At 33.0% G+C, this 26,461-nt stretch overlaps 3 protein-coding genes across 5 annotated transcripts; 1 reads left to right on the top strand and 2 right to left on the bottom strand.

Annotated features, from left to right (window-relative positions):
• The first annotated feature begins 9,091 nt into the window (after positions 1-9,091).
• Positions 9,092-10,998, top strand: LOC123215747 (cyclin-D3-3-like). Its single transcript, XM_044635968.1, has 4 exons — positions 9,092-9,738; positions 9,982-10,183; positions 10,317-10,447; positions 10,553-10,998. The coding sequence occupies exons 1-4, from the start codon at positions 9,241-9,243 to the stop codon at positions 10,829-10,831; spliced, it is 1,110 nt and encodes a 369-aa protein (XP_044491903.1). The 5' UTR covers positions 9,092-9,240; the 3' UTR covers positions 10,832-10,998.
• A 6,939-nt stretch (positions 10,999-17,937) lies between these two features.
• On the bottom strand, positions 17,938-21,024 carry LOC123216871 (microtubule-associated protein RP/EB family member 1C-like). Of its 2 annotated transcripts, XR_006502363.1 has the most exons (8): positions 20,860-21,024; positions 20,601-20,756; positions 20,345-20,451; positions 19,315-19,531; positions 19,118-19,231; positions 18,766-19,018; positions 18,318-18,520; positions 17,938-18,228 (listed from the first exon to the last, which is right to left on the bottom strand). XR_006502363.1 is itself a non-coding variant. In XM_044637504.1 (6 exons), exons 1-6 carry the CDS (start codon positions 20,956-20,958, stop codon positions 18,740-18,742), a joined length of 972 nt encoding a protein of 323 aa, XP_044493439.1. In that variant the 5' UTR covers positions 20,959-21,024; the 3' UTR covers positions 18,559-18,739. The 2 variants fall into 2 exon arrangements, 1 of the variants encoding a protein (XP_044493439.1); XM_044637504.1 differs by lacking the exons at positions 17,938-18,228; positions 18,318-18,520 and having other exon boundaries at positions 18,559-19,018.
• A 1,412-nt stretch (positions 21,025-22,436) lies between these two features.
• LOC123212422 (probable LRR receptor-like serine/threonine-protein kinase At4g37250) lies at positions 22,437-25,919 on the bottom strand. Of its 2 annotated transcripts, XM_044631552.1 has the most exons (3): positions 25,519-25,919; positions 23,699-25,389; positions 22,437-23,219 (listed from the first exon to the last, which is right to left on the bottom strand). In XM_044631552.1, the coding sequence occupies exons 2-3, from the start codon at positions 25,359-25,361 to the stop codon at positions 22,537-22,539; spliced, it is 2,346 nt and encodes a 781-aa protein (XP_044487487.1). In that variant the 5' UTR covers positions 25,362-25,389; positions 25,519-25,919; the 3' UTR covers positions 22,437-22,536. The 2 variants fall into 2 exon arrangements, with proteins under 2 accessions (XP_044487487.1, XP_044487496.1); XM_044631561.1 differs by having other exon boundaries at positions 23,699-25,919.
• Positions 25,920-26,461: the final 542 nt, after the last annotated feature.

Genomic DNA, 26,461 nt, shown 5'->3' with positions numbered 1-26,461 from the left:
CTTTTTATGTATGTGTTAGCTATTTATGGAGAATGAATAAACAAAAAAGAGGCATGGTCTCTTTGGGAGATTAGCCCTTTCGAAATTGGCTACCTTATTTGCATATTCTTTTCTCTTAATTACCTTTTTTTTTTTTTTCTTCTCTTTTCTTCCTTCAGCTTTTATCAGATACCTCAGGCTTCAGCTTCTTCAACTTAATTTCTGCAACAGAAACCGAATCACGGTGCACGTTAAAAAAAAAATGGTGGGCCAGGCCTTGGCTGACAATCAGCCCAACAACTTTGTGGAGGAGGACCCAATTTGAATAGTTAGTTTTGGGCCCAATTTGACGTTTTTCAGAAGATAATTTTCTGGGCCGACTATGTATAAAAATACAGCTCACTCTAATGGCCATTAGTTATTTAAAAAAAAAAAAAACAACAACAACAACTGGACAACGTCTAAACTAAGCAAAAAACATACGCCATCTCCAAAATGAATTGAAATAGTATTTACTTTGCAAAATGTGATCCTTCCCTTGCGAAAAATGAAAACAAAAATAAAAGTGATAGTTAGCCCAAGTGGTAAAGAGAGACTTCTCTTACGAAAGGTTAGTGTATGAATAATTTAGGATTACTTCCCACATGTGAAAAGTTAAGATACGAATAGTTTGAGATTATTTTCCACGTGTGAAATGATGGGGTATGAATAGCTTGGGGCATATTAATGACCTTTTGTCCGAAAATATATATGGGTTGTCTCCATCTCTATTCCTGGAGGAGCTGATACTGTAAATATCCAAAGGCAACCCTACAAAAATCTCTTTAGACTAAGTTTTTAGATCTATCATGGTTGGCACTGGCAATACATAAAGCTTTTTCATGCGACAGGCAAAGTGGTATATACAAAAATGGACAAAGCTGTGACTCTGATTTCTCATATTAGCTATTAGCTTCTTCAGACTGCACGAGTAATAAAGTTATTAGAAACGATGGAAAGTATATCTATAGTGTACATGTCTTAAATCAGAAAAAGATATGATTTAATAATAATTAAACCCACAAAATATAAAGGAGAGAAGAGAATAACTTTTCATGCGGCCTAACCTAGCTTTTGCTTTTTCCTATCTTTGGACACTGAATAATTAATTAATACAAGGCCAAAACAGCCCATTTTCAAGCACACCCGTAGAGTAGTTTACTCACCATGACTTATTAAACTTAATAAAATTCAGGGATGAAAAATTATTTAACTTATAATATTAAAAATTATAAAAATTATATATTTTCTTTATATTAGTTTGAAAAATTAATAATTTTTCTCATGATTAAATTTTAAAAAGTTGTATTTTTCCTTTAGGGTTTTAATTTTCTGACAAAATTTCTCTTTCTCTGACAATTAGCACCCTCCAACCCTCTTTCTCCCTTCTTATAGACACGTCTTCATTGGAGAAGACAAGTCTTTGCGAGACAAAAACAAATTATTTTTGTTCAAATGAATCGATAAAGATGTTGATTCGTCTTTATTGTTTAGAATGAACGAAGAAGACGACTCTTTGTCTTTGATTTGTCGTCATGAGCCAATGACAAAGAAGAGCAGATGAGAATTCAAGACAGATTGATAACAAAGAATTGTTATGCACAAAGACAAATCGACTCTTCGTCTTCGTGCTCGACAAAGCCACACTAGAGGGATTCCAATTGGAGTGAGAGCGCATTAGGAGGGAGAGTCTGATGGGCTGAAGAAGATAGTCGAAAGCGATTCTGGTGGTTGGAAAGGTTGGGTTTTGTAAAATAAACTCTAAAAGGAAAATATAATTTTTTAAAACTTAGGATGTGAGAAATTGTGAGTTTTAAAATTAAAATAGAAAAATAAGATAAAATTTTATTTATTTTAATATTACTGTAAAATGATAATTTTATCTTTATAATTAACAAAAAATAAATAATAAGTGAATAATTAGATTTTTAAAACTTCATAAATACGTGTTTGAAAATGGACTACCCCTTGGGTGAGACTAAGTCTTTTGGTCTTAATAGAAATGTTGTTCCTCTTATTTCGTTCTTTCCATCTCTGACACATTCATTTTGCAAGCCCCTTCCGCTAAAAATCAGAACGCATGCATCCTTTTGTGCAATTTTTGAAGAAACCTTAAGACTATACTTAAGATTTTATTAATATATACGTTAAAAGATTTTTCAATAAAGCGCAATTAATTAGCCACTAATTATTTTAAAATGTGTAAAGAGCAGGCACCCTGAGTTAAACACATTTGTATGGTATACATAATAGTGAGTACATATTTGATATTTCCTTATGTATTTATAATAAGATAAGTTTAGATAATAAGTGTATTTCCATGTACCATTGAAAGTTTCACGTTTGAGTAGGAGTTACAGGGAGAGATATTAGTGTTGTTGTTGTTGTTGTTTTTTATTTTAAACGAGAAATCTTATTTAAATCAAATTATTATTTTTAGAATTGAATTAATTATACTAAATAAGATATATTTCAAATTTAATAATCGACTCCATAATCATTAAACTACATAAATTAAAATTTTGATCTTGATATATCGTTAAAGAAAATTTAAATTCATATTCTTTTATATATAAAATCTTTTTATTTTTATCACCCAAAAGTATAAATAAAGGAAGATGATAAGTTATTTATCTAATGTACCTTATCCAAATAATACAAAAATTAAAATAACGGATAGAATAAATTGCTGTCTAAAAACATATTTCTACTCTTTTGTTAGTATAAATTACACTTTTTCACCCAAATACTTTGTTTATTAACAGAAAATAACCCTGAAAGGTGTTTAAAAATTAAATTATTATATTATCCACATTAACATGGTGTGTTTCTTCTTCCCTTTTTCATCATTTCTATTTCTCAAATCTTTCTATGCTATGACCACCACCCACCATCCTGGATCGCCACCACTCTACCTCAACTCCCTCCCTCTAGTCGATTACCGCCTCTTCTCTCAATTTGAACTCTTTTCTCTTTCTCATTGCTCTCCCCACACCACCACCATCGCTCAAAATTAATGACATGAAGATGCAATTGCAACTTTCAAAATTGATTAGTCCATCTTTAACAAATATGTCAGTAGTCGCAAATAAACCTTTTCCTAGCTCTATCTAACCCTTAATAATTTTTCTCAAATTCTTATACAATTTTTTTCATATATAGATCTGTAGAAATCATTAATGAAAATAATTATGAAATTAATTAAGTTTTGAACTTAGTTTTTCAAAATTCAATCTAACTCGTAAATTATCAATAAAAAAGTTGACCAAATCAACCTCATTCAGTTATATTTTCAATCCCAATTTTTTGGAATCTCTTGCAACACCTCTTAAGTCATCAAAAGTGATTCCTTTCAAGTGTCTTTGTCATCTCTTTAGCCCTTAGATGAATTCACCTCCTGGATTCTAACAACAATCTTGAAGAAAATGGTCGCTTCTTTATTTTTATCTTTTAATTTGACTTAATTGTTGGATTAACCTACCTAATCAAGCTTAGCTGATTTTTGTTTTTCAAATTTAATAGGTAACACTTTACCCTTTTGGGTTTTCTTCTTCTAGTTTGGTTAAAAAGAAAGAAAGGGTGAAAGTTTATGTTTCTTGAATGATTATGCACATGTGAACATATTTTGCCAAAAATTGTCCTCTGATTAAGGTTGTAGCTAGTGTAATTTTCACTGTAGGTTGCAAGCCAAGTTGTTCAATGACTACACAAGGAAGCTTTTGTGGTAGGGATTGAAGCAAATCTTTATTTTCTATGTTTGTCCTTTGTGTTAGAGCAACATGGAACAATATAAAGTATTAAAACTTCCAAAGAAAAAGTCTGGATTTAAGTTTTTATCATATTTGTAAAACTTTAACTTATTTGATGTAGTGATTGTAGGTTCAATCACTATACATCGAGTTTATCTATCTAACCAATGTCGGTAAGTCCTAAGTTACCAAAAAAAGAGAAACAATATTGAGTTTGGTAGCTCATGTGGACTTAGAAGATATTGATAGTAATTAAGAAGGTTTTATGTAGAGTCGACAAAACTTCAAATAGACATATATGATGGGCTTCTAAAATATCGAAAATTTTTGAGCAATTTTTCTTTGGATTTGTTTTTATCCTTTATTTTCTAAATCTCTGGAAGTGAAAAATACAATTTTACCCTCTTATTGTATATTTTTCATTAACAATATTGGAATTTGGGTGTAAAAGGATGATTCATGCTGGTAAAGGGGTGGAAAACTATTTTGGTTAAATCTTGGGTGGGAAATGTTAATCACTCTAATATTTTAGTAGTAAAATAAAATATTATCATCAAGATTGATCACCTGAAAAAATATAATGTATAAATAAATACTAATTTTGATAATATTAATATACATAAAGAATTATTATATTTAATTGATAGTAATAAAAAAATAAAAAAAATATTATTTATTTATATATATTAAAAGATTATTAATTGGTTAATGTCTTATATTATTTTTTTTAATGTTATAAAATTTTGTGCATACTAATATTGTTTTAAGATTTATTTTATACAGTCAAATAATAAAATTAATTAATTAAATAATATTTTTTAATCATATTATCAAACAATAAAATTAATTAAATTTGATAGTTAAGTGGTTTATTATTTTAATTAAAAATAATAATAATTTTATTTTACAAATTAATAAATAAAGATAAAATTATAATAAAATTAAAATTGTTTTGATAAATTTTAAAATTTTAATAGTAAACTTGAGTTGTTAATCTTATTAGAATATTTTATTATAAAAAAAATTAAATAAATTAATACTATAATAAAACCTCAAGGGTTAGATTAAGTAGTGAAATGAAACGGCATTTTGTGAATGGCAAGAGTTTGTATAGTATGAGTTCTCTCTTGTTCATACGAAAGATCTTGGACTGACCAACGTACTCCTAAATAGTGATAGACAACAACAAAATAAAACCCTAATTGCGTTTTGAGCAATATATCTTTCCAATCAAATAGTTAGCAATCCAATCAACTTTTTGACATAATATTGTGTGTCCAATTAATCCAGCAAAACACCAACACACACCCACTGGAATTTGTGTGCACGTACAAAGCATCACCGACTATTTGAAGCCAAACATGTGTGAATTATTACGAAATTAATGGGAAAAAATGGCGATGAGTTCAATGATGAATTAAAGAAAATGTGAATGAAAAGGACATTGTTGATTTGATGGCGATGCTAGCTGGTCAAGGGAGCAAAATTCTTATTCAAATTCAATTATTTACAGCTCGTTACATGTCAACTATTGTAATGCTTGTGGAGAAGGAGATCATAACATCACTGTGTTTAATTTGAATTCAAGTATATGTATAGTAAAATTTCAATAATGCAGTAAATAATAACACTAATTTAAAATTTTTACTTTACTATTCACTTATTTCTTAGAGAAATTCTTGGTAAATTTGCTGCTTCCAAAGAAATTACGGGTGTCGTTTCACTGTGGTCTGGATCAATTACATTATGCAATGCACATAAATGGTGGAACTTTGTTGGGTTGGGATCTGGGAAAAATGGTAGACGCATTTATTATTGTGTTTTGGCAATTTGAATTAACGGAGGAGAACCTTGTAAAACGACAGCCTGGCTTCCACTTTCTGCTCACGTACGCCCAGTCCGGTCTTCACTCACTGCAACATAATGTCGCGAAAGAGAAAGAGCGGGACTCTAAGAACGAGAATTATTTTATGTTGTTGCAACGTAATTGATTTTATAAAAACATTTAGATTATTTTATATAGTTATTATGAGACTTATTATTGGAGATGAGTTTTTATTTATTTCATGTAATTAATTTTATTTATTTATAATATTTTAAAATTAAATATTTAAATTATTTAAAATAATTATTAGAATCAATATTTAGATTTGTAATTTTATTTATTTGATATAGTAAATTTAATTTTTTTTTTCTTATAAATTATATGATATAATTATTGTGAAACGGACCAATCAAGATATCCAGGTGAAACTAAACTTTGAATCCCTTCCGAAAACTCACATCTGTATGGCATCCATTTATTATGTTCATGACTTTTATGTACACTTAGTTTAATAGGATCCACCATTGGAATCTTTAGAAAAAAAAGAAATTAAGAGCATTTACCGACGTAGGTGAAGAGAGTTATAGACTGCAGCAGGTAGTGTATAAATAATTTCATCAGTTAACAAGTAAATACCAACCAAAAAAGAAAAAGAACAGCACAGGGAATGGGACATGAAATATCAAAACGAAGAAGTGTACGGTGGCAATGGCTGACAAGAGAGACAATAATGCAGAGAAAGAGAGAGAGGTTGTTGTTGCTTCAGATTGGGCGGGGCTCGTTTCGCCTGTTTTTGACTGCATACTGTTGGTACCACACCACCTTTTCGATAAAAACTGTACCGTTTTCATCTTCTTTCTGAATTACAGGTTATCTCTTCGTCTTCTCCCACCCATAATGATTAATTCCCTTATCTTAATGTTGGGGTCCTAAGGTGTAAAATTTGAAACATACAATAAAAACATTTAATTACATTTTAACATGTTTATTATTATTATGGGAAACTGCTGAGATGGGGCATGGACAAATTATGGAAAAGTTAAGAGCTAGAGACCAGCAGTGTTGTATTTCCCTTTTGGCGCTCATCTATTGTGATGAATTATTCAAACGCAGCTTCTCTCCTCCTTTCCTAAACCAGCAAAACATTCAGTGCTGCTTCCTTCATTAATAGGCTTGCTTTGCCTCTGTCTCACCAATTCATTTACCATCAAATTTACGATTTTATCCCCTATTTAAACACGTGTGAATTGTGATGTGACTAAAAAAATATGGGGAAAATACCTAATAGCTGTAGCCGTAAAGAATATATATTCCATGCTTTCAAATTGTGAATACGTCATTGTACGTGTTGACCATTTCTCAGTGTTACTCTTGTAATAGGACCACGTGTCTTCTTGTTATTTTTTACGCCACCAATAATTGCATTTGACTTGTATTATTCTTCAATAAAATTATATATATTTTTATATATAAATAATAATATATTATTATATAATTAAATATTATTTTATTTTTTATTTTTAATTATATATCTATCATTATTTATATATAAAAATTATATATTTTATATTTCTCATAATTTTTATTAAATAATAAACTATTATAAATTATACTGTAATATCAATTTGTTTTCAATTTTACTTTTCTGAAGTGTTATATATGTATATATTACGACCAAAGAACTTATTTTTATCCAAAGATTTTTGAATTCTCAAATTAATATATACTACATATTGAAAACTCAAACTCCTACCTTTAGAGTATTAATATTAACAAAATTAATTAATTTTAGGAATAAAATTGTTATTTAATTAATAATATATTAAAAATAATAAAATTTTATCTGTTTCCTTTATTGGTTTGGAAAATTAACAATTTTTTTTAGATTTAAACTTTGAAAAATTAACAATTTTATACAAATATATACATATTTATATGTGTCATCATATAATTAGATAAATTTAAATTAATAATAAAATAATATTTAATTATATAATAATAAATATAAATATATATTTATATATTTAAAATAAATATATATAATATTATTCATATTATTTTAATATATATACCTACCCAAAAGTTATTTTAAGCCTAGCCTCATTGTCAAAAATGTTATTCAGTCTTTTGTAAATGATTGCATTGGACTGGCCAAATATGAATCCTTTTGAATTATCCTCATGGTCATATTGGGTCTTATTTTCTTATAAATTAATTGTATTTATAATTAGGATAGATTCAAATCGGATTAAAATTAAGTTTGATTCGATTTATATATAATAGAGTCTGAATTCGGATTCATTGAACTCATTGTAACTAAGTTTAAACTCAATTTGAGTTCAGTTTAACTCATTTCAAACTTAAACTTTTAATTAGTTTGTTATTAAAATAATATCGTTTTAATATATATTGATCAAAACGACGTTATTTTGTATAAAAATTTTTAACTCACAAGCTTGAGCTTATTTAAGGCTGGCTGGTTTTAGATTTGTTCCATTCAAATTTGAGTTTAAATTTGAATAAATTTAATTCAAATCCTATCTTATTTATAAAATATATATATATTATACCATATAGAGTAGATGTGTAGAGAAGATGAAAATAGTATAGTAGGCTTTTGTAGGTGACTGATATATGAAATATAACATTCTTTTGCTTTTCTTTTTCTTTTTCTTCTCTTATCTGTCTATCTATCTAAGCAGCGTGCAGCCACTCGCTCTTTATTTCCAAAAATAAATTATTCACCTTGATGACAAAAATTTAGGAGTAATAATAAGAAACAAACTTATTCACACCATTTGTTGCACTAGTTTTAGTCTTTGGTTAGATAATTTTAAAATAAAAAAATTAAATAATTGTTTCAGTCAATTATAAATTAATACAAATAAATTTATTTATTTATTTTTAAATAGTATTAGATCCAAATCAAATTAGTTCATATTTGAAAATTGATTTTGCTTGATTTAAATTTGTTTAGCTCGAATATGAATTAAGTTTGTGTTAAAAGATTCAATTTGTTTCAAAACCAAACCGAATTTGAATTAGACAGAGTTTAATTCAGTTTAATTTACGAGTTAGATAGATAACTTAATTTAGTTTAGACTTAATTTATAACTCTATTCAAATTATATTAAATAATAATGAAACAATATCATTTTATTAATGAATTATAAATTCAAATAATAAATTTAAGTCATGATTTTAAATTATAAATTTGAATTAAACTTAAATTATTTTTTAAATTAAATTAATTTTTATTTAAATTAAATTTAAATAAAAAATATTCAGATTCGATTAAGTTTAGTTCCACCCCGGTATAAATTGAGCATTCTCACTTCTAATAACAGAGGGAGTACCGTTACGTTTTATCTCATCTTGAGCGCCAAACACTCTAAACAATTATAAAATAATTTATTAAAAAAAAGGAACCAAATGAAAAAGAAATCCTATAGGGGAATAAATAAAAAAGGACAGGCGTCAAGTTTCCATAGATAAAACCCTTCGCTCGCTCACTTCATTTCTCCCTTTCTTTTGTCACTCTAGTCCAGTTAGTGCCTATAAAGAAAAGGGTATTAGCGAATGACAAGATTTGGATTTTTATAATTGTATAATGACCACAAGCTTCCATCTTCTTCTTATTTGAGGGAGATGGCTTTGCTTCAACAAGTGACTGAAGAGGTACAAGCACCTTCTTTAAATATGCTTGATGGTCTTTTTTGTGAGGAAGAGAGTAGTTGTTTGGAGGATCAGACTGTTAATGAATTTGAGGATGAAAAATGTAAAGAAGAGGACTCGGCTTTGTCATCTCTTGCTGTTGTTGAGCATGACTTGTTTTGGGAGGATTCTGAGTTATCCTATTTGATTTCTAAGGAAAATGAGACTCGTGCGCATTGTAGTGACTTCAACTATGATGGGTTTTTGGTGTGTGTTCGTGAAGAGGCTATGGACTGGATTTTCAAGGTGAAGGCTTTCTTTGGCTTCAAAGCTTTGACTGCTGTTCTTGCTGTCAATTACTTTGATAGGTTCGTTTCAAGCTTCAAGTTTCAAAGAGACGCGCCATGGATGGGTCAACTTACTGCTGTGACTTGTTTGTCACTCGCTGCCAAAGTTGAGGAGACCCAAGTCCCACTCCTTCTGGACTTGCAAGTATATATCTTTATTCATTTTGGATCTGGGTGTTTGTTATAATGCCAATTCTTGACTCTCTCTCTCTCTCTTTGTGTTGTTGAACTTTTCACTGATTTAATGCGGCGTTCTGTGTTCTGTTTATTTGTGTGCTTACTGGTGCTATTTTGCCGTAAGGTATTGGGTGTTTTTTTTTTTTCATTTGTGTTGTGTTTATTGAACTTGTTATTGAATCATAAATGTAAGGTTTTGTGTTATGTTTAGGTAGAGGAATCAAAGTATGTTTTTGAAGCAAAGACTATTCAGAAAATGGAGATTCTGGTGCTTTCCACACTTGATTGGAGGATGAATCCGGTGACACCAATTTCTTTCTTTGATTTTATCGTAAGAAGGCTTGGTTTGAAGACTCACCTGCGTTGGGGGTTCATGAGTAGGTGTGAGTGCTTGCTTCTCTCTGTCATTGCTGGTAATAAATCTATGTCTTTTACTTCTAATTTGTTTTTTCCTTAACAAATTGGGAATTAGTAAAGGAAATTGTTAATTCACTCCTAATATTTTGGTTTTAAATGTTGACTTTGTTAGATTTTATTTGATTCCAGACTCAAGGTTTATAGCTTATCCTCCTTCTGTATTGGCTACTGCTACAATGCTACATGCTATTAAGGATGTTGAGCCACTTAATCATGTGGAATACCAAACTCAGCTTATGAGTGTGCTCAAAATCAGTGAGGTCTGAAATCTACTTACAGGGTTTATTCTGTCTGTCTTTATATTTGCTGTTCTTATTTAGTCATCAAAATTTGATTGCCTAATATTATGTATTCCTTTTGAACAGGATGAAGTCAATGAGTATTACATGCTCATCCTGGAAGTAGCTAGTAGCCATGAAAGACGCCACAAACGAAGGAATCTATCTCAGTATATACCTGGAAGCCCAGACGGCGTTGTTGATGCATCTTTCAACTCTGAAGACTCACATGATTCATGGACATCATCATCATCATCAGTCTCATCCTCGCCTGAGTCTCGATTCAAAAGGAGCAGAGTCCATGTTCAACAGATGCCACTGCCTTCAATGAATATGCTTGTGGATGAGCTTAGCAGCCAGCATTAATCTATCTCTGCCCTAGTATCCACTGTAGAACATGTTATTATATTATTCCTCTTTTAGTATTATCGTTGAGGCGCAAATAACTTTGTATGTCATGCTTTATTTATTGTTGTCTTTCTAGCCAAAACTTTAATATGGAATCAATGAAAGACAAGCTAAAATTCTCTCTCTGCCTTGTAGAATTTAGTTGGGTGATGGCTTGTTTTGAGAATGAATGAGGAGATTGGTGGTTTATATATGTTAATTACTGCATAGTTTTTCTGATTGGCATCTCTTGATTATTTTTACAATCATCTTAGTTGATAAACATCAGAATGTGCTTCAGCTACACCATCATTACCATCATCTGCCCATCAATCTCATTAACTTAGGTGCAAGCTCACCACAGGGAGTAATATCTTGGACTGTTTTTCCTCAACGATAAAACTGATCAATTGGGAGTTTTCCTACATAGGCCAGGTGAAAGGTCTATGTCTTGGCTGTAGACTGGAATATGAATATTACTGTGAGCAACAGATGTTAATCTTTAGTTTCAATCCCTGAAGTAAACATCAGAAACATTGGTGAGGTACTGGGTGAAGTTCTAAAAGAGTTATAACAATAGCCGAATTCATCTTGCAGTCTTTTCTTCCCTGCTCTCATCATATCTCTCTTTAATTGCTTGAGGTTTTAGGGTAATCTGTTAAGTTAGCAGATTGCCTCTATACTTGTTCATACTCTGGTATGTGTATTAGTTGATCCTGGGGAATGTTTGGACTAAGCCTTCTTATTATGGGTATCTGGTATCTTTCTCTAGGCCAAGTATTTAGCTAGTTTGATTTAATTCTCCGTACTTTGTGTGGTTCAACAACTTTGATACTCTGCATTTTTCTTATATCTAAAGGACTTGCATACTCAGATGTCCTTTTCTGCTAACACAATGTCAGTCTTCTGGCTGCCCCTCTGTCTGACCCTGTATTTTCATTTTTTGGCTGTTTTGGCATCTTGGGACTTGGGAGTCAGCTGTCAAAATTTTTTTACGGCTTTCTCATTATTTAGTTGGGTTTACAAATTAAGTCAATAAAGATCAAGCAATTGTTGCGGGGAAAAAAAAATAGTTTTAGTGATTTCATTGCAAATTAATCCCCATACATGTTTTACATCGAAAGCTTCTAAATTCTGATGAATAAATGTCCTTGCTACTCTCTTTTTATAATTTAGGGTAACTGGTTGGTCAATGCCTTTTTCGCTGATCCTAGTCCATATCTCATATTCACAAACGCTGCCAGAAATAACTAACAGTAATAAATTTCAATGCTTGTTGAAGCAAACAACATTGGAAGCTTTATTGCAAATTGTGCTGTGTTTTGTAAACCATTACAAACAACTGGGCCAAGAAATACATGTTTTACTTGAAAAAGTCTCAAGTTGGGTGTTTTTTCATTCTTTGGATTATTCAACACCCCAGAAATAGATGGTTTTGTGGGAATTTTCTGTATCAAAAAGTTACGCAGGAAATACTCATCACAATAGAAGTCAACAAGGGAAGATTTTAGGTGGTGAATTTCGGCAGTTGAAAGCACTCATAATTCTGAAAGAGATATCAATATGTGGAGATTCGTTGTACTACAGAAATCAAGTATGACTATGAGTCTGACCTAAAAAGAAGTTGTAATTTTAATGGTTCTGTTCCTGCTTTCATAAGCCAGTATGGTAACTATGATTTGACATTAATCTCATGATGATTTTGTTTTAATTATCAGATTAATGATAACAGTTAAAAGCAACAGCTAAGGCTGTGGGCCGAGAAATAATAACTCTGGAATCTTATAATAATCACTACCTGTTAAATGTTGGTTACTAGTACTGATTTTAATAGTAATCAGGATTTTCCATTTGGGTAAATTAACAACTTCTGTTTAAATGAACTGCAAAGTACTTGGGAAATGTTGTGTTTTCTACCCAAACTTTTCCTGGTCAACCAGACATAACCCATGGCATGTACCACATTATCATAATGGCCATAAAAGAGTAACTGATAATCTCCAGAGCCCGTTCTGCACTTTGTCATGTGCAAATCCTGAAGCCTGTAATTGGGGTTTTAGAACCCAGAAAGTAAGTTAAAATTTAACTCCTAGTTAACAACTGCCATGAGCAGTATCTGAAATTTTTGCAGTATTGTTTCTTGAACATATGGAAGAATTTCTTTAATGGGATTTGCCAAAATATAAATCTGTAACATCAGAGTTTTAAAATTTCAGCTTTCAAAACTTACAGAATGAAAATGTTTCTCTTTCTTATATGATTTCTCTGTCATCACATGTCTTAAGAAGAAGAGGCCTGAAGTGAAGGGGAAATAAGAAAGCTAACAATGGAATTTGCATGCAGAATAGGTCAAAGTTTGAAAGTATAAACAAGAAAGCAGGTAGTGCACGTGGTAGAACATAATTGAAGTGGCTGTAAACACCCATATCTCTTGTCTTTTAATAATTTTCAGAGAAATTGTCAAAACTTCAGTACTCTCTTGTTTCTTCTCTCACACTGATTTTCAAAAATAGTGTTCAGCTTTTTGGTCAGGAAGTGATATTTTAGACGCTTGTAGTTTTCCCAGTTTCCTCCAATCTTTGCAGTTTCAAATCTGATAAATTGTGTTTTTGGCTTCATATCATTTCAAATTGGTAGAAGCCTTTAACTACTGTATATAGAAACAATCAAATTATCTATACAAACAATGTCACAATATTAAACAGTTAATTTTTTTTTTAATTTTTAATTTTAAAGTATTTAATCAAATAAAGACCATAAGATGGATGACAGCCCAGTAAAATAAGCCTCTACTATCTGTGTAATTAACTTTGTAAGATGACAAATCCCCGCAAGTACTGTATAATGTATAATCAAATACATTATCCCCATAAAAATTTTCTCTAACATTGTTAATTTTTGTGCAATAGACCTGCATTGGTCTAGCTTTATAGCTTGCCATTGCTGTTGTCCCTTTTCGGGAAAAGTCCACCTGATAATCGACATGGGGAAAGGACTAACAAAATCAAAATTTTCTCTCTCAAAGCTCAAATAAGACAAGAGCATTAACCAGAAATTATAATAATAATAATAATAAAAAGAAGTTTCCCAGTTGTTTGAGAAACAGAGAATTTGGTGGGATGTGTGATGAGAGGTTTTGTTGAACAAACAACCACCTTACCTACTTAGAAAATTGAAATTGATGGCGGAGCGTTGAAGCTGTAAAGCTGAAAGGCAGAAGACAGGAGTGAAGATCCCGACAGCCACCTAACTTGAGATGACAGGCAAGTTTTAAATCATGGTAACAGTAGAAATTAATTAGACTCAGATAGACAATTCAATTGTTGAATGTAATAAGGATGTCGGGCTCCAACAATAAACCAATTCATCGGTAAATTTGGAAATGACTGTCGCTATTCTGGATGCACATGTTTACTTGAAATTTATCATTACAAATCATGACTGCCCTTTCCACTAATGCCTAGTTTTTCATTCTTTTATTTATATAATTGAATATACTGTAACATTATATGATTAAATATTATTTTATTTTATAAAAATTTTAAATATAAAGTATGAAATTTGAATCTTATATTAAAAAATATAAACTTCTAATATAAGATTTATATAATCTTTAATTTTTTAATTTTAATAATTAATTTTTGAGATATGAGTCTCTCAAAATCTGTATAATTTAGTATTATAACCACCATAATATTTCACATACGTAATTATAAAGTGTGTGTAATAACATCAATATTATAATATTTGTTTGGGGTCAATAAAGAGGTAACGTGTAACCATCTAAGATCTATATCATATTCTTATTTTAAAATCCGTCAATAATATAATATTTATATATTTAATTATATATTTTAAAATATATATACATAATTTGATTGTTTTCGAATTAAACAATGCCGATGCTTGTCGTTATGGTTTAAACCTACAAACCAACCACTGCCACTAATTGAACAGGGCTTTCAATTCTGGGTGTACAATTTCATGGCATATAAATAAGGCCAAACGACTATTTCCCACCCAAGGTTTAGCGTTTTCTCAAAAGTCCCCCTTTAACTATAGAAACACCAAACACCCACCCATGGCCGGTTAGATTTAACCAAACCCTAACGGCTGAAAATTTTATCTCCTTTTGCTCCCCTAAACTTTAAAAACTGAAATTTTCCCCCCGCCTAAGTTTTAAAAAATGGCAGTTTCACCATAGGGTTTGGTTTTGAAATCTCCGGCGACCTCTCCGGCTCCGTTGCCGACGGCCGCTCCCTCCCGAAGCAACCTCTCCTTCCGGCGATCTCTTTCCTCCCATTTGGAGGTCCGATCGACGTCGGGAGACGTCGTGGGAGACGAAGACTTCGTCGGGAAGACGAAGTCTTCGTCTCCCACGACGTCTCCGGACGTCGATCGGACCTCCAAATAGGAGGAAAGAGATCGCCGGAAGGAGAGATTGCTTCGGGAGGGAGCGGTCGTCGGCAACGGAGCCGGAGAGGTCGCCGGAGATTTCAAAACCAAACCCTAGGGTGAAACTGCCATTTTTTAAAACTTAGGGTGGGGGAAAATTTTAGTTTTTAAAGTTTAGGGGGGCGAAATTAGATTCTATTTTAGTTTATTTTTAATATTATAGTCAAAATGACGATTTTACCCCTACCACCGTTAGGGTTTGGTTAAATCTAACCGGTCATGGGTGGGTGTTTGGTGTTTCCATAGTTAAAGGGGGGACTTTTGAGAAAACGCTAAACCTTGGGTGGGAAATAGTCGTTTGGCCTATAAATAAATTCAAATAAAATCCCTCTACTATTGCGTATTGTTATTGCAGTCAAATTCTTGTGCAGTGAATCTTTTGAAATTATATCAAATCACCAGAGCCTTGTCCTGCCTGCCATAACTTCGGCTCAAATGAGTACAAAAGTCTTGTCGGTCAACGATAAATCACCCTTAAGTCAAGTTGGGCACCTCGTGAAACTGGCATTTAAGGGGAGTGTGAATTTGGGTATATAATTTTGGCACAAAAATGATGTATTATTCATTATTAGTTTAAATAATTTTAACACAACTATGGTTTTAGGGTTTAAGGCCTCAACAAACTACTTCAATGGGATATTTATAAAAAAAACTTTATTAATGAGTTTTGATTTAAAGTAAATATAGAGAATGTTTGGTTTAATCAATTAGAGTTATGCTTGATGATGGTTTAGGATAAATATGGTGATGGGTTCCAATATGATACTTTAATGGGATATTTATAAAAAAACTTTACTGATGAGTTCTGATTTAGGATAAATATGAAAGATATATACTTTAACCAGTTTTGTGCTTGGTGATGGGTTTAATAATTAGTCACCATACTAACATGAAGGTTAAGGGACATATTTTGAATGAGATATTGGTGACCTATAGTAACTTGATATTTGTATTTTACATTGTGTCATAGAGAGACAATGATGAAGACACAATGAAACTTGTTGTCTTGTTCTGACTACACATTGATCATAAACCTTGTGTTATTTTTGTATTGTCATATCATAAATTACTAAATTTAACAAACACATTTGAATAGTATTGAAAACAACTATTTCCATTTCTTGGCATTTTTCCTCATCTATGTTGGCCAGCTCTATTTCTCTCAACACCTTGTAAACGTTATTCTACATTATTCTATGTTAACAAATCTAAAACCCTCGACTACCATAAATTGAAAATTTCTCTTGCTATTGAATTTCATGTGTGCACTCACTCAATCCACTCATTTTTCCCTCGCTCTAATATCAACTATCGTGAAAAATGTCATTGTAATTAAAAAGAATTTATGACAAAAGAGCCAAAAATCAATTATGAGCATATAAATTTCTGTGATTTGATAATGTGTCACATCTAATGAGTTATCGTTATTTGATTAATCTCTTAAAAAAAACTCTAAATGGATCATATTGATTAATTGAAGTTACTTTTATATAAGTGGACCCAAAATATAATTTTATTCAAACTAAAACTCTTTAGTCTTGTCCAATGGAATGGGCATTCTAAGTGATGTCCAACTTTCTTGTTCTGCAAGGAATGAGCTAGTTTCCTTTTTTGTTATGATTCTCGTGAATCATCAAACTTGGAACAACCTTATTCTTCCCAAAACAAGCTTGTTCTTCCTTAAAGCAACTTAAACATTTCTGGAACTAGCAATGACAAAACTTCTGGAACAATCATTTTATCTAATACGATGCACAAAATGAGTATTTTATATTTAGAATGACTCTACTTTAATTCCTTGTCATTTGGAATACTCATTTACCTCTATCTCGAAACTTTAGGTTGCCACATTTTTAATATGAATCACTTTTATTTAATATCCAAAACTTCAATAAGCATTTCCCATTCGCCTATCAAACCAAAAAAGTAACTCAAAAATTCCTAACGTTGAAGACAAGCTAAAAAAGTAGCAAATTCATTTTCTTGTGCAATATAAAGATCTTTCTGTCCCCCTACCAATTAACACAATAACTTACCCAGCCACATAAGACAAAACAGATGAAGTTACAAGATTCTAAATCCGCAATGAACTGTTGGTTCAAGGTGAAGGAAACAAATTGCATACGCTATTCAAAACTCGAAGACCAGGCCTTTTAATGGCGTTTTATTTATATGATTATAAATTTCATGTAGGGCTGGATTCGAGCCGAGCCAGCTCGAGCTCGAGCTCGGCTCGGCTCGGTTCGAGCCCGAAACGAGCCGGGCTCAGCTCAGCTCGATCGAGCTTGAGCCGAGCCTGAGCTGGCTCAATATATTTTTAAAAAATTTTTTTTATACAAAACGACGTCGTTTTGATCCATATATATACAAAACGGTGTCGTTTTGATATAAAAAACGAGTCAAGCCGAGCCGTTACCGAGCCGAACTGAAAACGAGCCGAACTCGAGCCGAATTCGGCTCGAGTCGAGCTCGAACCGAACTCTAGCCGGCCATTAAAAAGTCGAGCCGAGCCCGAGCCCGAGCTGGCTGCAAGCCGAGCTCGGCTCGGCTCGGCTCGAATCCAGCCCTAATTTCATGGTAGAAATACAAAACAAAGCATCCTTCAAGGACATTAGAGAATGTCAATAAAATTCAAGAAGATATTCTCAAGTTATAAAAATAAATAAATAAATAAAACTCATTTGCAATTGGGAAGGTCAAGCATTTATTTATTTTTAGATGGCTTCCTTGGCAGATTGGAGAATGGATTCCGCGGCAGAAGTGGCACCTGTCGCCGCCGAGACACCATCACTGGTGTTAGGAGGGAGGTGGTGAACCACCTCCACACTCCTCACCTGTTGGCCTTGCCCGCCTGATGAATCATATTTAACGGTTTCCACCCTTCTCTCAACTCCTCCTTGTGGATTTGTAGTTTTAACCACCTGTCATGAAATTATAATACAAAATTCTACATGAAATCACCATTATCAATGTAACATATCAGAAACAGAAATAGATATTTAGAAGTTACCGTCCTAGTTTCTGAATTCATATTGAAGGTTACAGAGATCAGCTCAGATTTTAGTGAATTGTTCAATAATTATTTATGTTAATCCCCTTCTTTTGTTTTCAAAGAGATTTTGTGTCTGGCTGCTTAGTCTTCTTCAATGGACTATAACTTAGACATAGTAGAAGGGCCTGATTTCATGCAAACACCTCCACGTCACCCTATTTCTGAAAAATCAAACTAAAAAATTATTGAACAAATCAAACCAATGGAACATATCAAACTTATAAAAAAAAAAATTTATACAAATCAAACTAATAGAAAAGCAGAAGCACATACAGACATTTCAGTGAAAGGTTTTACACTATTGTATGATACAGTAGGTAAAATTGCATAGTCCAATAGGCAAAAGCTACATTTTTAACCCCTAAAAGTTGAGGAGTTCATCAGTAAGTCATAAGTGGTGACCCACCGCAATGTACATCTGATACATCGGAAAGTCGTCGCCTTGGAGACAAGGTTGAGATGCCAGCAGCATCAACCTCAAGATTCATAATGTTTTTCCTCTTTTGAGTATCTGAGCTTGCTCTCTCTTCTGATGCCTCTGCAATGGGACTCAATGGTTCTGCTTCCTGCTGTTGGTGGGACAACATGGCTTGCGCTTCGGCCATCACCGATGCATCATCGTCTGTAGCATATAGAATCCTTTTAATTGCTGCAACAATCTGTAAACACAGCAAGGTATTAGTGATTAGCACAAAATGAGTCCACTCCTTTACTATGAACTTCCAACAACACAAAAGATATAGCCAAGAAAACAGTACAGGCAAGCGTTCAAACTCAGCACTCTGACACAAAATTTCAACATCTCTCAGCTTTGCAAAGTAGAAGTCCCTCTCTTTCTCAAGGCTATCCACTGACAGCTTTAACTCTGTGATCTGCATGTGAGAAATGCTATTAGCCTTTCTAGTTAACCCCCAATAAAACCATCCTCTTCCTCGTATTTATAAGTAATATCTACCTGTTCATCATATGCTGGCACTGCAACAGAAGGTTTAGAAGCCTTAATTGCTTGATTTGTAGGGTTTACAAAAGATGCATCGTTCCTTCGAGCACTGTGTGAGGACTGAGCTTTTGAAGCTGCAGTGGAACCTTTGGTTGTAGATTGTGATGCTGCAGATTTCTTGCTTACTTCTTTCCCTCCTTTGCTAGCTTCTCTCCTTGCCAATGGGTTATAACTAAAAAAACGTCGAAACCAAATTCACTAATAAATCCCCCAATCATCAAAAGACATGATCCATTAACAAGGATACTAGAACTTTGGTCTGTTAATAAATATTTGTAGACAATAAAAAATCAGAAATTTACACTGCTTCATTTCTAGTTAATCTAATTATCAAGAGAAAAAGAGAAATATGAACAGAACTAGTTGTACCAAACAATTGTCAAAGCTCTGAAAGCAAATACAAATTGAGAACCAGGAATATCTTTGTTCGATACAATTTCACCCACTCCATAGGGAATTATCAATAATTCCGCTGATTGGAGTAGAAAATTCAATTAAAAAAAAAACAAAAGCCCAAACTCTCTAATGCATACTGCAAGAAAGGACGAAATCCGAAACTTATTAGTATATTTAAAACTTAGCTGATAGACAAATTATCAAACCGAAAGTGACTAATCTGAATGTTGCCTTGATATGCTTTGCTGAATACAATAAAACCAATTCAATTTCTAAGAGATTTAAATCAACTCAATAAGTCAAGAGAAACATGAATAGCAAAAATTAAATGAAATTATTTTACAATGCATGACGACATGATGCTCTATGACTGCTCATAGATTGCTCAATGAAAATTAAATTATAATTATGAAACAATGTACCAAATTTAGAAGTCATCAGAAATCAAATTCATATACTCGGTGGTATCAGAATTGATCAAACTTATAACCTGTTTCACTTTTAGGTCATAATGTTGAGAGAAACCACGACTAAAATGAATTAAATATTATCATGGTGGGATTGAAAATTAGGATAAAAAGAAATTCACCTGTGCATAAGGCCTCCGTTAATAGAGTCGCAGTACCTCTTCATCCATTGCATGAACTCCAGGTTATCAAGCGGCCTTCCTTTTACCAGCTTGCTCACCTCAACATGCTTAATTCAAAGTCATCAAACTCATAAATTTTAACTTATAATTTTGAAGTTTAAACGGCACAGTAATCCATTAATGCATAATATAAGGTGCAAAGTTACAGATCTATAAAAAATAAAAGTAACTACAAGATCGTGAAATTAAATTAAACCTTGGTGATCTTAAGCTTGTTGAAGACATCTTGAAGGACCTTGTAGTTCTGGATCATCTCGTACTCGTTCTTGGCATCGAAGTTGACTTTGTGCATCGGGACCATCCCTGGATGAACCGCATCCATCAGTTGGCAATGAACCGCACCGGAACATGCCTGCAATTTCAATTCAAAGATCCAAAAATAAAATTATCAATATCAAAAAATAATAGTAAAGAAATTAGGGTTAGAAATTGAAGATAAAGTAAAAGAAACAAACCTCTTCGACTCTAGAGAGGTTGAGCTGAAGAGTTGAGTTGATCCAAGCGAGAATCTCCGATCTACCAACGAAGTAAGCCGTGCTGATAGTTGTCGCCATTATTTGAGTTTCTTTGTCCTTCTATGTGTGAAAGACGTATTTTCTTTCAGCCTAACGGCTCTATTGTTTTAGAGGGAGGGGCGATTTAAAATGAGTGAAGAGCGGGACTTTTTCAATTCAAAATTAATTGCCTGATCCAACGGTGTGCGTGCAGTGGGCGCTCCTCTTATGAGTTTGGGGCCGTGGATCTCCATTTTCTGCTTAATTACAATATAAAAAGGGTTAATAATAAAATGGCCAGATTTTGATGGGCGGTACAAAAATAATGAACTCTTTTAAGGACTAAAATTTTAAATATTAAACAATTTAATTAAATATAATGATGTCACCTAGCAATATTACATGTAAACATTTTTTAATATATAAATAGATACTTATATGATATATATAATCATATGATTAAATGTTATTTTATCGTTAATTCAAAATTATCGTATAATATCTAATCACATAATAATACATCATATATATACTCATTTATGTATTTAAAAATATATACATATAATTTTATTGTTATGTCATCATCCCTATCACACCAAAATCCTTAAATGTGTGTTTGGTTTGAGAAATAAGAAAAATATTTTAGTAATATACCAAATATTATTTATACAGATAACAAAAAAAGTATATAATATTTTATTATCAAACTAATGTAACATAATATATAGTAATAATTTGATTACCATTTCAATTTTAGATATTATAAAATTATTAAAATAATCTTATTTTTTTAACAATTTTACGTTCAGTTATAATAATTTTAGAATGAAAACAATCTCGTTTCTAATTAAAATTACAAACATATCAAATTTCAAATTTGGCCTGAGTAATTTTTTATTTGGGACAAAATTGTTCTTCATTTAACACACAACTACCATTATATAAAATAAAACAAACCATAAAAAACTAATTCAATCGCATCTGTGTCCTCTCCATTTTGTGAGGTGCTAAGGTTTCACTAAATTCATCTCTCTTCAAGTGGCAACCACAATCCTAGTAACTCCTCTCTCATTAGAATCTTGTTTTTAGTCTCCCGTCTCTTTGCATTCAAACCGTAATGTTTTATACATTTTGCCTTCTGTGTGAGTTCCCTATGGGACAATATAATATTTATCATATATAGACAAGGTTTTTTTGATCACACCATCAAGCACACTAATTAGGGTTTATGATGTTAACATATCCCATTTAGGTTTAAGTTAATGTTGAAAGCTAATAGTGATGGTGATAATAATCAAATTGGGTTACAGGTTTATAAGTTTGACAATGTCACTAGATTATTACTTAATAAAATTATCATCCACTCACATGCATAAATAATTAGTAAATTGTTATGGTACATGTTGTAAATATTATGATTATTGAAATGTTTGATTATGATAAAAGAATTTTTTTTAGAATTTTGGGACACATGCTCTATATATTTTGTTATACAAGCTTTATTATTAAATTAAAAAAAAAAAAAACCCTCAACTCTGTTACAATCCAAACCTTGAACAAAGATGTATTAGTCAATTATACATACATACATACATACATGCATAATTCTCTACAAAGGGTAAATTTATGCTTATTTCATTAGTGACCAGAAAAGTACAATAAATGTGAAGATGAAGATGAAGATGGGAATTTGTCAAGAACTTGAAGTGCTTCTTTCATTGACGGTCTCTTTTGTGGGATAGGGGATGCACAATTGTACCCTAGCTTGAAGCAACACAATAAGGCTTCTTCTTTGCCCTCTAAATCAACCCTTATCGCCATGTCTGCCAGCCTCAAAGCCCGGTTCTTATCTTCCGCAACAAGCCCATTTCCCTGCCCTAACTCATCAACTATTATAACCTTCCCAGTTAGTAGCTCAAGCAGTATGACCCCAAATGAGTACACATCCCACTTCGGATTAGGCTTTAGGCTCCTCAGCGACTCAGGTGCATGGTACGGCGATATGCCCCCTAGAGAACTTGGACTCGGGCTGGGTCCAGGCCCAAGATCTTGGAAGCTATCACGTGAAGCCATAGACCTCTTGCTACCAAAAATTCGGGCTGATCCCCCTGCTTTGTAACTTGTGTCGCCTGTTACAAGCCTTTCCAACCCGAAATTGCCAATTTTGGGTTCCATATCACCACACAAAAGAATGTTTGCGGGCTTTAAATTTCCGTGCACATGCTTCTTCTCATGGAGGAAGGCAAGCCCACGGGCCACTCCTTTGGCTATCTTCAGCCGGGCCTCCCATGGTAGATGGCAAGGAGATGAGCCAACTTTTCCTGCAAAAATCCAAACTCTAAAATCAGCACTATTTTTTAGTATTCATGCCTTTATATTTATCTGTAAGTATAATTTAGCAAAAAATCAAAAAATCAAAAAAAACTTTTATCATATAGTTGAATATTAATTTATATTTATCAAAAATATTTAATTTTATAATAATATATTATTTATATATATAATTATATCATAAAAAATATATACATTTAAAATTATTATTATCGAATTGAAGTGATTAGTTATGTGTTTGTTATATAACCATGGCGTGCGTATATCGCTATCAAACGCCGTCACGGCAACGATAGCGAAACGCCCCAGACAGTTGACTTCGTCACGCAATAAAAACAAGGTTTCAGTTGCACCAACTACACCGTCAAATCTAAGTCGCAGCTCACATTAGCAAATACCACTATTTATCTTTTAATTTGCGCACACATGACCAAAAGGAGTAAAAAACAAATTAAAAGAAAATACTTACTGTAACGAGCGTTGGCAAGGCTGCCATTTTGGGCATAATCATAAATAATCAGCTTCTCATCAACTCCCCAGTAGAAGCCACGTATACGAACCAGATTGGGGTGCACCAGTTTGGCGATGACTCGGACCTGGGTCTCAAAATCCCTGAACCGGTCAACACTGCTCTCACCAATTCTGCGAACCGCAAATGTTGTCCCGTCTTCAAGAACTGTCTTGTACATTATACCGGAACCAGAAGCTCCAAGTATATAAGCTGAAGCTTTGAGTAAAGTCTCGAGCTCGAGCTCTTTGTCTCCATCAAGGGTTACCAGTTTCCCTTTCTTGTTATGATCATGCAGTTGTTGCCGTTGATTGTCCAGACTTTTTCGCCCACTTTGGGGCTCCTCTGTATCGGAAACTGAGGTGTCTGAATCTTCCTCGCCGTCGTTTCCTCCGTTGGGTAAACATGACCATCTTGTGAACCCTTTTGACTCTGAGGATGAGGATGAAGACAATGACAACGTATCTTTAGCTGCACTCGTTTCTTTCTTCAGTGTAGACTCGACGTTCTTCTTGTTTATTACGCGGTACACATAGAAGAAGGCCACTGCAAGGATTATAATTCCTGCAACATCTCCAAAGACAATGCCTATTATGGTTCCTGGCCGGAGTCCTTTTGAGCCTTGGCCAGGCCCAGCGGGGACGGAGCGGTGGTTTGAGTCAATGGTTTTGGGCATTGCTGCAATTGCAGGAGGAGAAGTAGGCGCAGAGCCATTGGGAAGAGAAGATTGTGAAGAAGGGATTGGACAGGGATTATTAGTTGGTTCACCACACAGATCGGAATTTCCAGAAAATGAACTCCTTTCTTGGTTCAAAAAAACACTGGTTTCCGGTATCTTTCCTGTAAGATTGTTGAACGAAAGATCAATTGTCGCATTACCTGGAATTTTCTCTGACAATCCTGGTGGAATTTCTCCTGAAATGTTATTGCAAGAGAGATTCATATAACGAAGATTGTTGCCTCCAAAATCAGGAGGCAAAGATCCATTGAATCGGTTTGAAGACAGATCTAGAACTTGAACATAGTTGAATCCACCTGGTAGACTATCAGAGAAGTAATTATTCCTCAAAGAAACAACAGTTAGATTTTGCAAAGTAGTGAGACTGGTAGGCAGCTTTCCCGCCATGGCATTATCAGAAAGGTTAAGAAATTGAAGATTGTATGGCCCTCCCATAAACTCCGGTAACTCACCGGAGATCAAGTTACTTGACAAATCCAGGAAGCGAAGCTGGGTAGCATTGAAAAGCGAGAAAGGAAGAGACCCATTTAAAGAATTGTTAGATAGATCAAGATTTTCCAGGTATTCTATCAAGCCCAAATCCGCTGGAATGTAACCTTGAAGCTGAGAATTTGGAAGGGACAAGCTTATCACACGAGAGGAGGAGTATCCCGTTCCTGGAGATGCACATGTAACTCCATTCCAGGAACATGGAGATTCATCGTTGAAGCTCCAGCTCTCCAGAACATTAAGAGAGTCACTGAAAACCGAGTACTTAAAAGAAAGCAAGAGAACACTATCCGGGTTTACCCCAAAAGATTTATAAACAACAGAAAATGTAACTACAAGAACAAAAAGAACTCTGCACCATAAATGGAAACTAAAACTAACACTGGAAGAGCTCATGACTCCTCAAACCGAAACCACATCTCTCCTGTCAAAGAACAAAGAGAGAGAAAGAAAAAAGAGTAAGTGACATGATGAGGGATGAGATGCCATGTGAATGGAAGTCATTAAAATAAAAAAATAAATGAAGTGCGGAGGAACGCAAGACACAGCTCACCAGAAAGAAAACTTGTTGATGACAAAATCTGCACTGCAGTACGATACAAATTAAGGTTTTGCGAAGAAACTGCTTAAATGCTCTGTCAGGAACATTTAAGAAACAAGACAATGTGCTGCGAATAGCATCTTTGCTACTACAAGACACGTAGATGAAGTTGGAAAGTTGCAGTCATCTGAAAGATTGACTTTTATAAACCATTTCCATTCATTTTCTGTATTATATTTATTCACCACCATCTCTCTGAAAGCAGTGGCTTGGGATTGGGAGTGTTTTACCGGTCTAGCCATCAGGTAGACTTTGTAAATATCGAGATAAATCTTTAAGAATTGTATGTGATCCCAATGACTTAACTGCTTCATATTTATCAGATATAAAAAATATAGCAATGGATTAAAATTCAGTCAACAATCTCTGCACCATAACTAAGCCAGCTGAATTTGTTCACATTTTGAACCCAATCCCACCATACGAATCCAAAATTTCAAGTTCTTTGGAAAATTGAAGTACCTTCAGCTTCGGCGTACCAAGTACAAAAGGATAAACTTGAATGCCAATAAATGAATTGAACGTTACATGTTTCATTTATTATAGGAAGTGTAGAAAGGTAATTTACCATATAAACACATTATTATTCAGCGGTAGCTTAATTGTGAGGGTCCAAATATTATCTCATCACAGGTGTCGGTTCATTCATTGCGATCAATTTGACTAGCTGATGGCCTGGCTCGTATCGTACCCTTTTGTATCTACCCCCTTCCTCTCTTTTTAAGATGATAGATAATGATACCATTAAAAATGAAAAGGAGTGAATTTATTGTGCGGATATTTGAAAAGAGTGAATCACATTGTCCCACCTAAGTTTTGATCTAATCACACTTTTTTTTAGTCCATAAATTATTTCTTTTATTCAAAATAAAAATTTGTTAACAAAAACACTAAC

This window comes from Mangifera indica, chromosome 1 (assembly GCF_011075055.1).
Source record: "Mangifera indica cultivar Alphonso chromosome 1, CATAS_Mindica_2.1, whole genome shotgun sequence".
Classification (NCBI taxonomy): domain Eukaryota; kingdom Viridiplantae; phylum Streptophyta; class Magnoliopsida; order Sapindales; family Anacardiaceae; genus Mangifera; species Mangifera indica.
The sequence above is the reverse complement of the archived record's forward strand: the minus strand, read 5'-3'. Positions and strand labels throughout refer to the sequence as shown.

What these genes read in the sequence shown, in the direction of transcription:
- LOC123215747 (XM_044635968.1), top strand. Translation starts at nt 9,241, where the DNA reads ATGGCTTTGCTTCAACAAGTGACTGAAGAGGTACAAGCACCTTCTTTA. An exon ending in CACTCCTTCTGGACTTGCAA is followed by an intron (nt 9,739 to 9,981) that starts GTATATATCTTT and finishes TGTTATGTTTAG; the next exon opens with GTAGAGGAATCAAAGTATGT. An exon ending in GTGTGCTCAAAATCAGTGAG is followed by an intron (nt 10,448 to 10,552) that starts GTCTGAAATCTA and finishes CCTTTTGAACAG; the next exon opens with GATGAAGTCAATGAGTATTA.
- LOC123216871 (XM_044637504.1), bottom strand. Translation starts at nt 20,958, where the DNA reads ATGGCGACAACTATCAGCACGGCTTACTTCGTTGGTAGATCGGAGATT. An exon ending in ACCTCTCTAGAGTCGAAGAG is followed by an intron (nt 20,757 to 20,859) that starts GTTTGTTTCTTT and finishes TTGAAATTGCAG; the next exon opens with GCATGTTCCGGTGCGGTTCA. An exon ending in CTGAGTTTGAACGCTTGCCT is followed by an intron (nt 19,019 to 19,117) that starts GTACTGTTTTCT and finishes CTGTGTTTACAG; the next exon opens with ATTGTTGCAGCAATTAAAAG.
- LOC123212422 (XM_044631561.1), bottom strand. Translation starts at nt 25,361, where the DNA reads ATGAGCTCTTCCAGTGTTAGTTTTAGTTTCCATTTATGGTGCAGAGTT. An exon ending in CCTTGCCAACGCTCGTTACA is followed by an intron (nt 23,220 to 23,698) that starts GTAAGTATTTTC and finishes GGATTTTTGCAG; the next exon opens with GAAAAGTTGGCTCATCTCCT.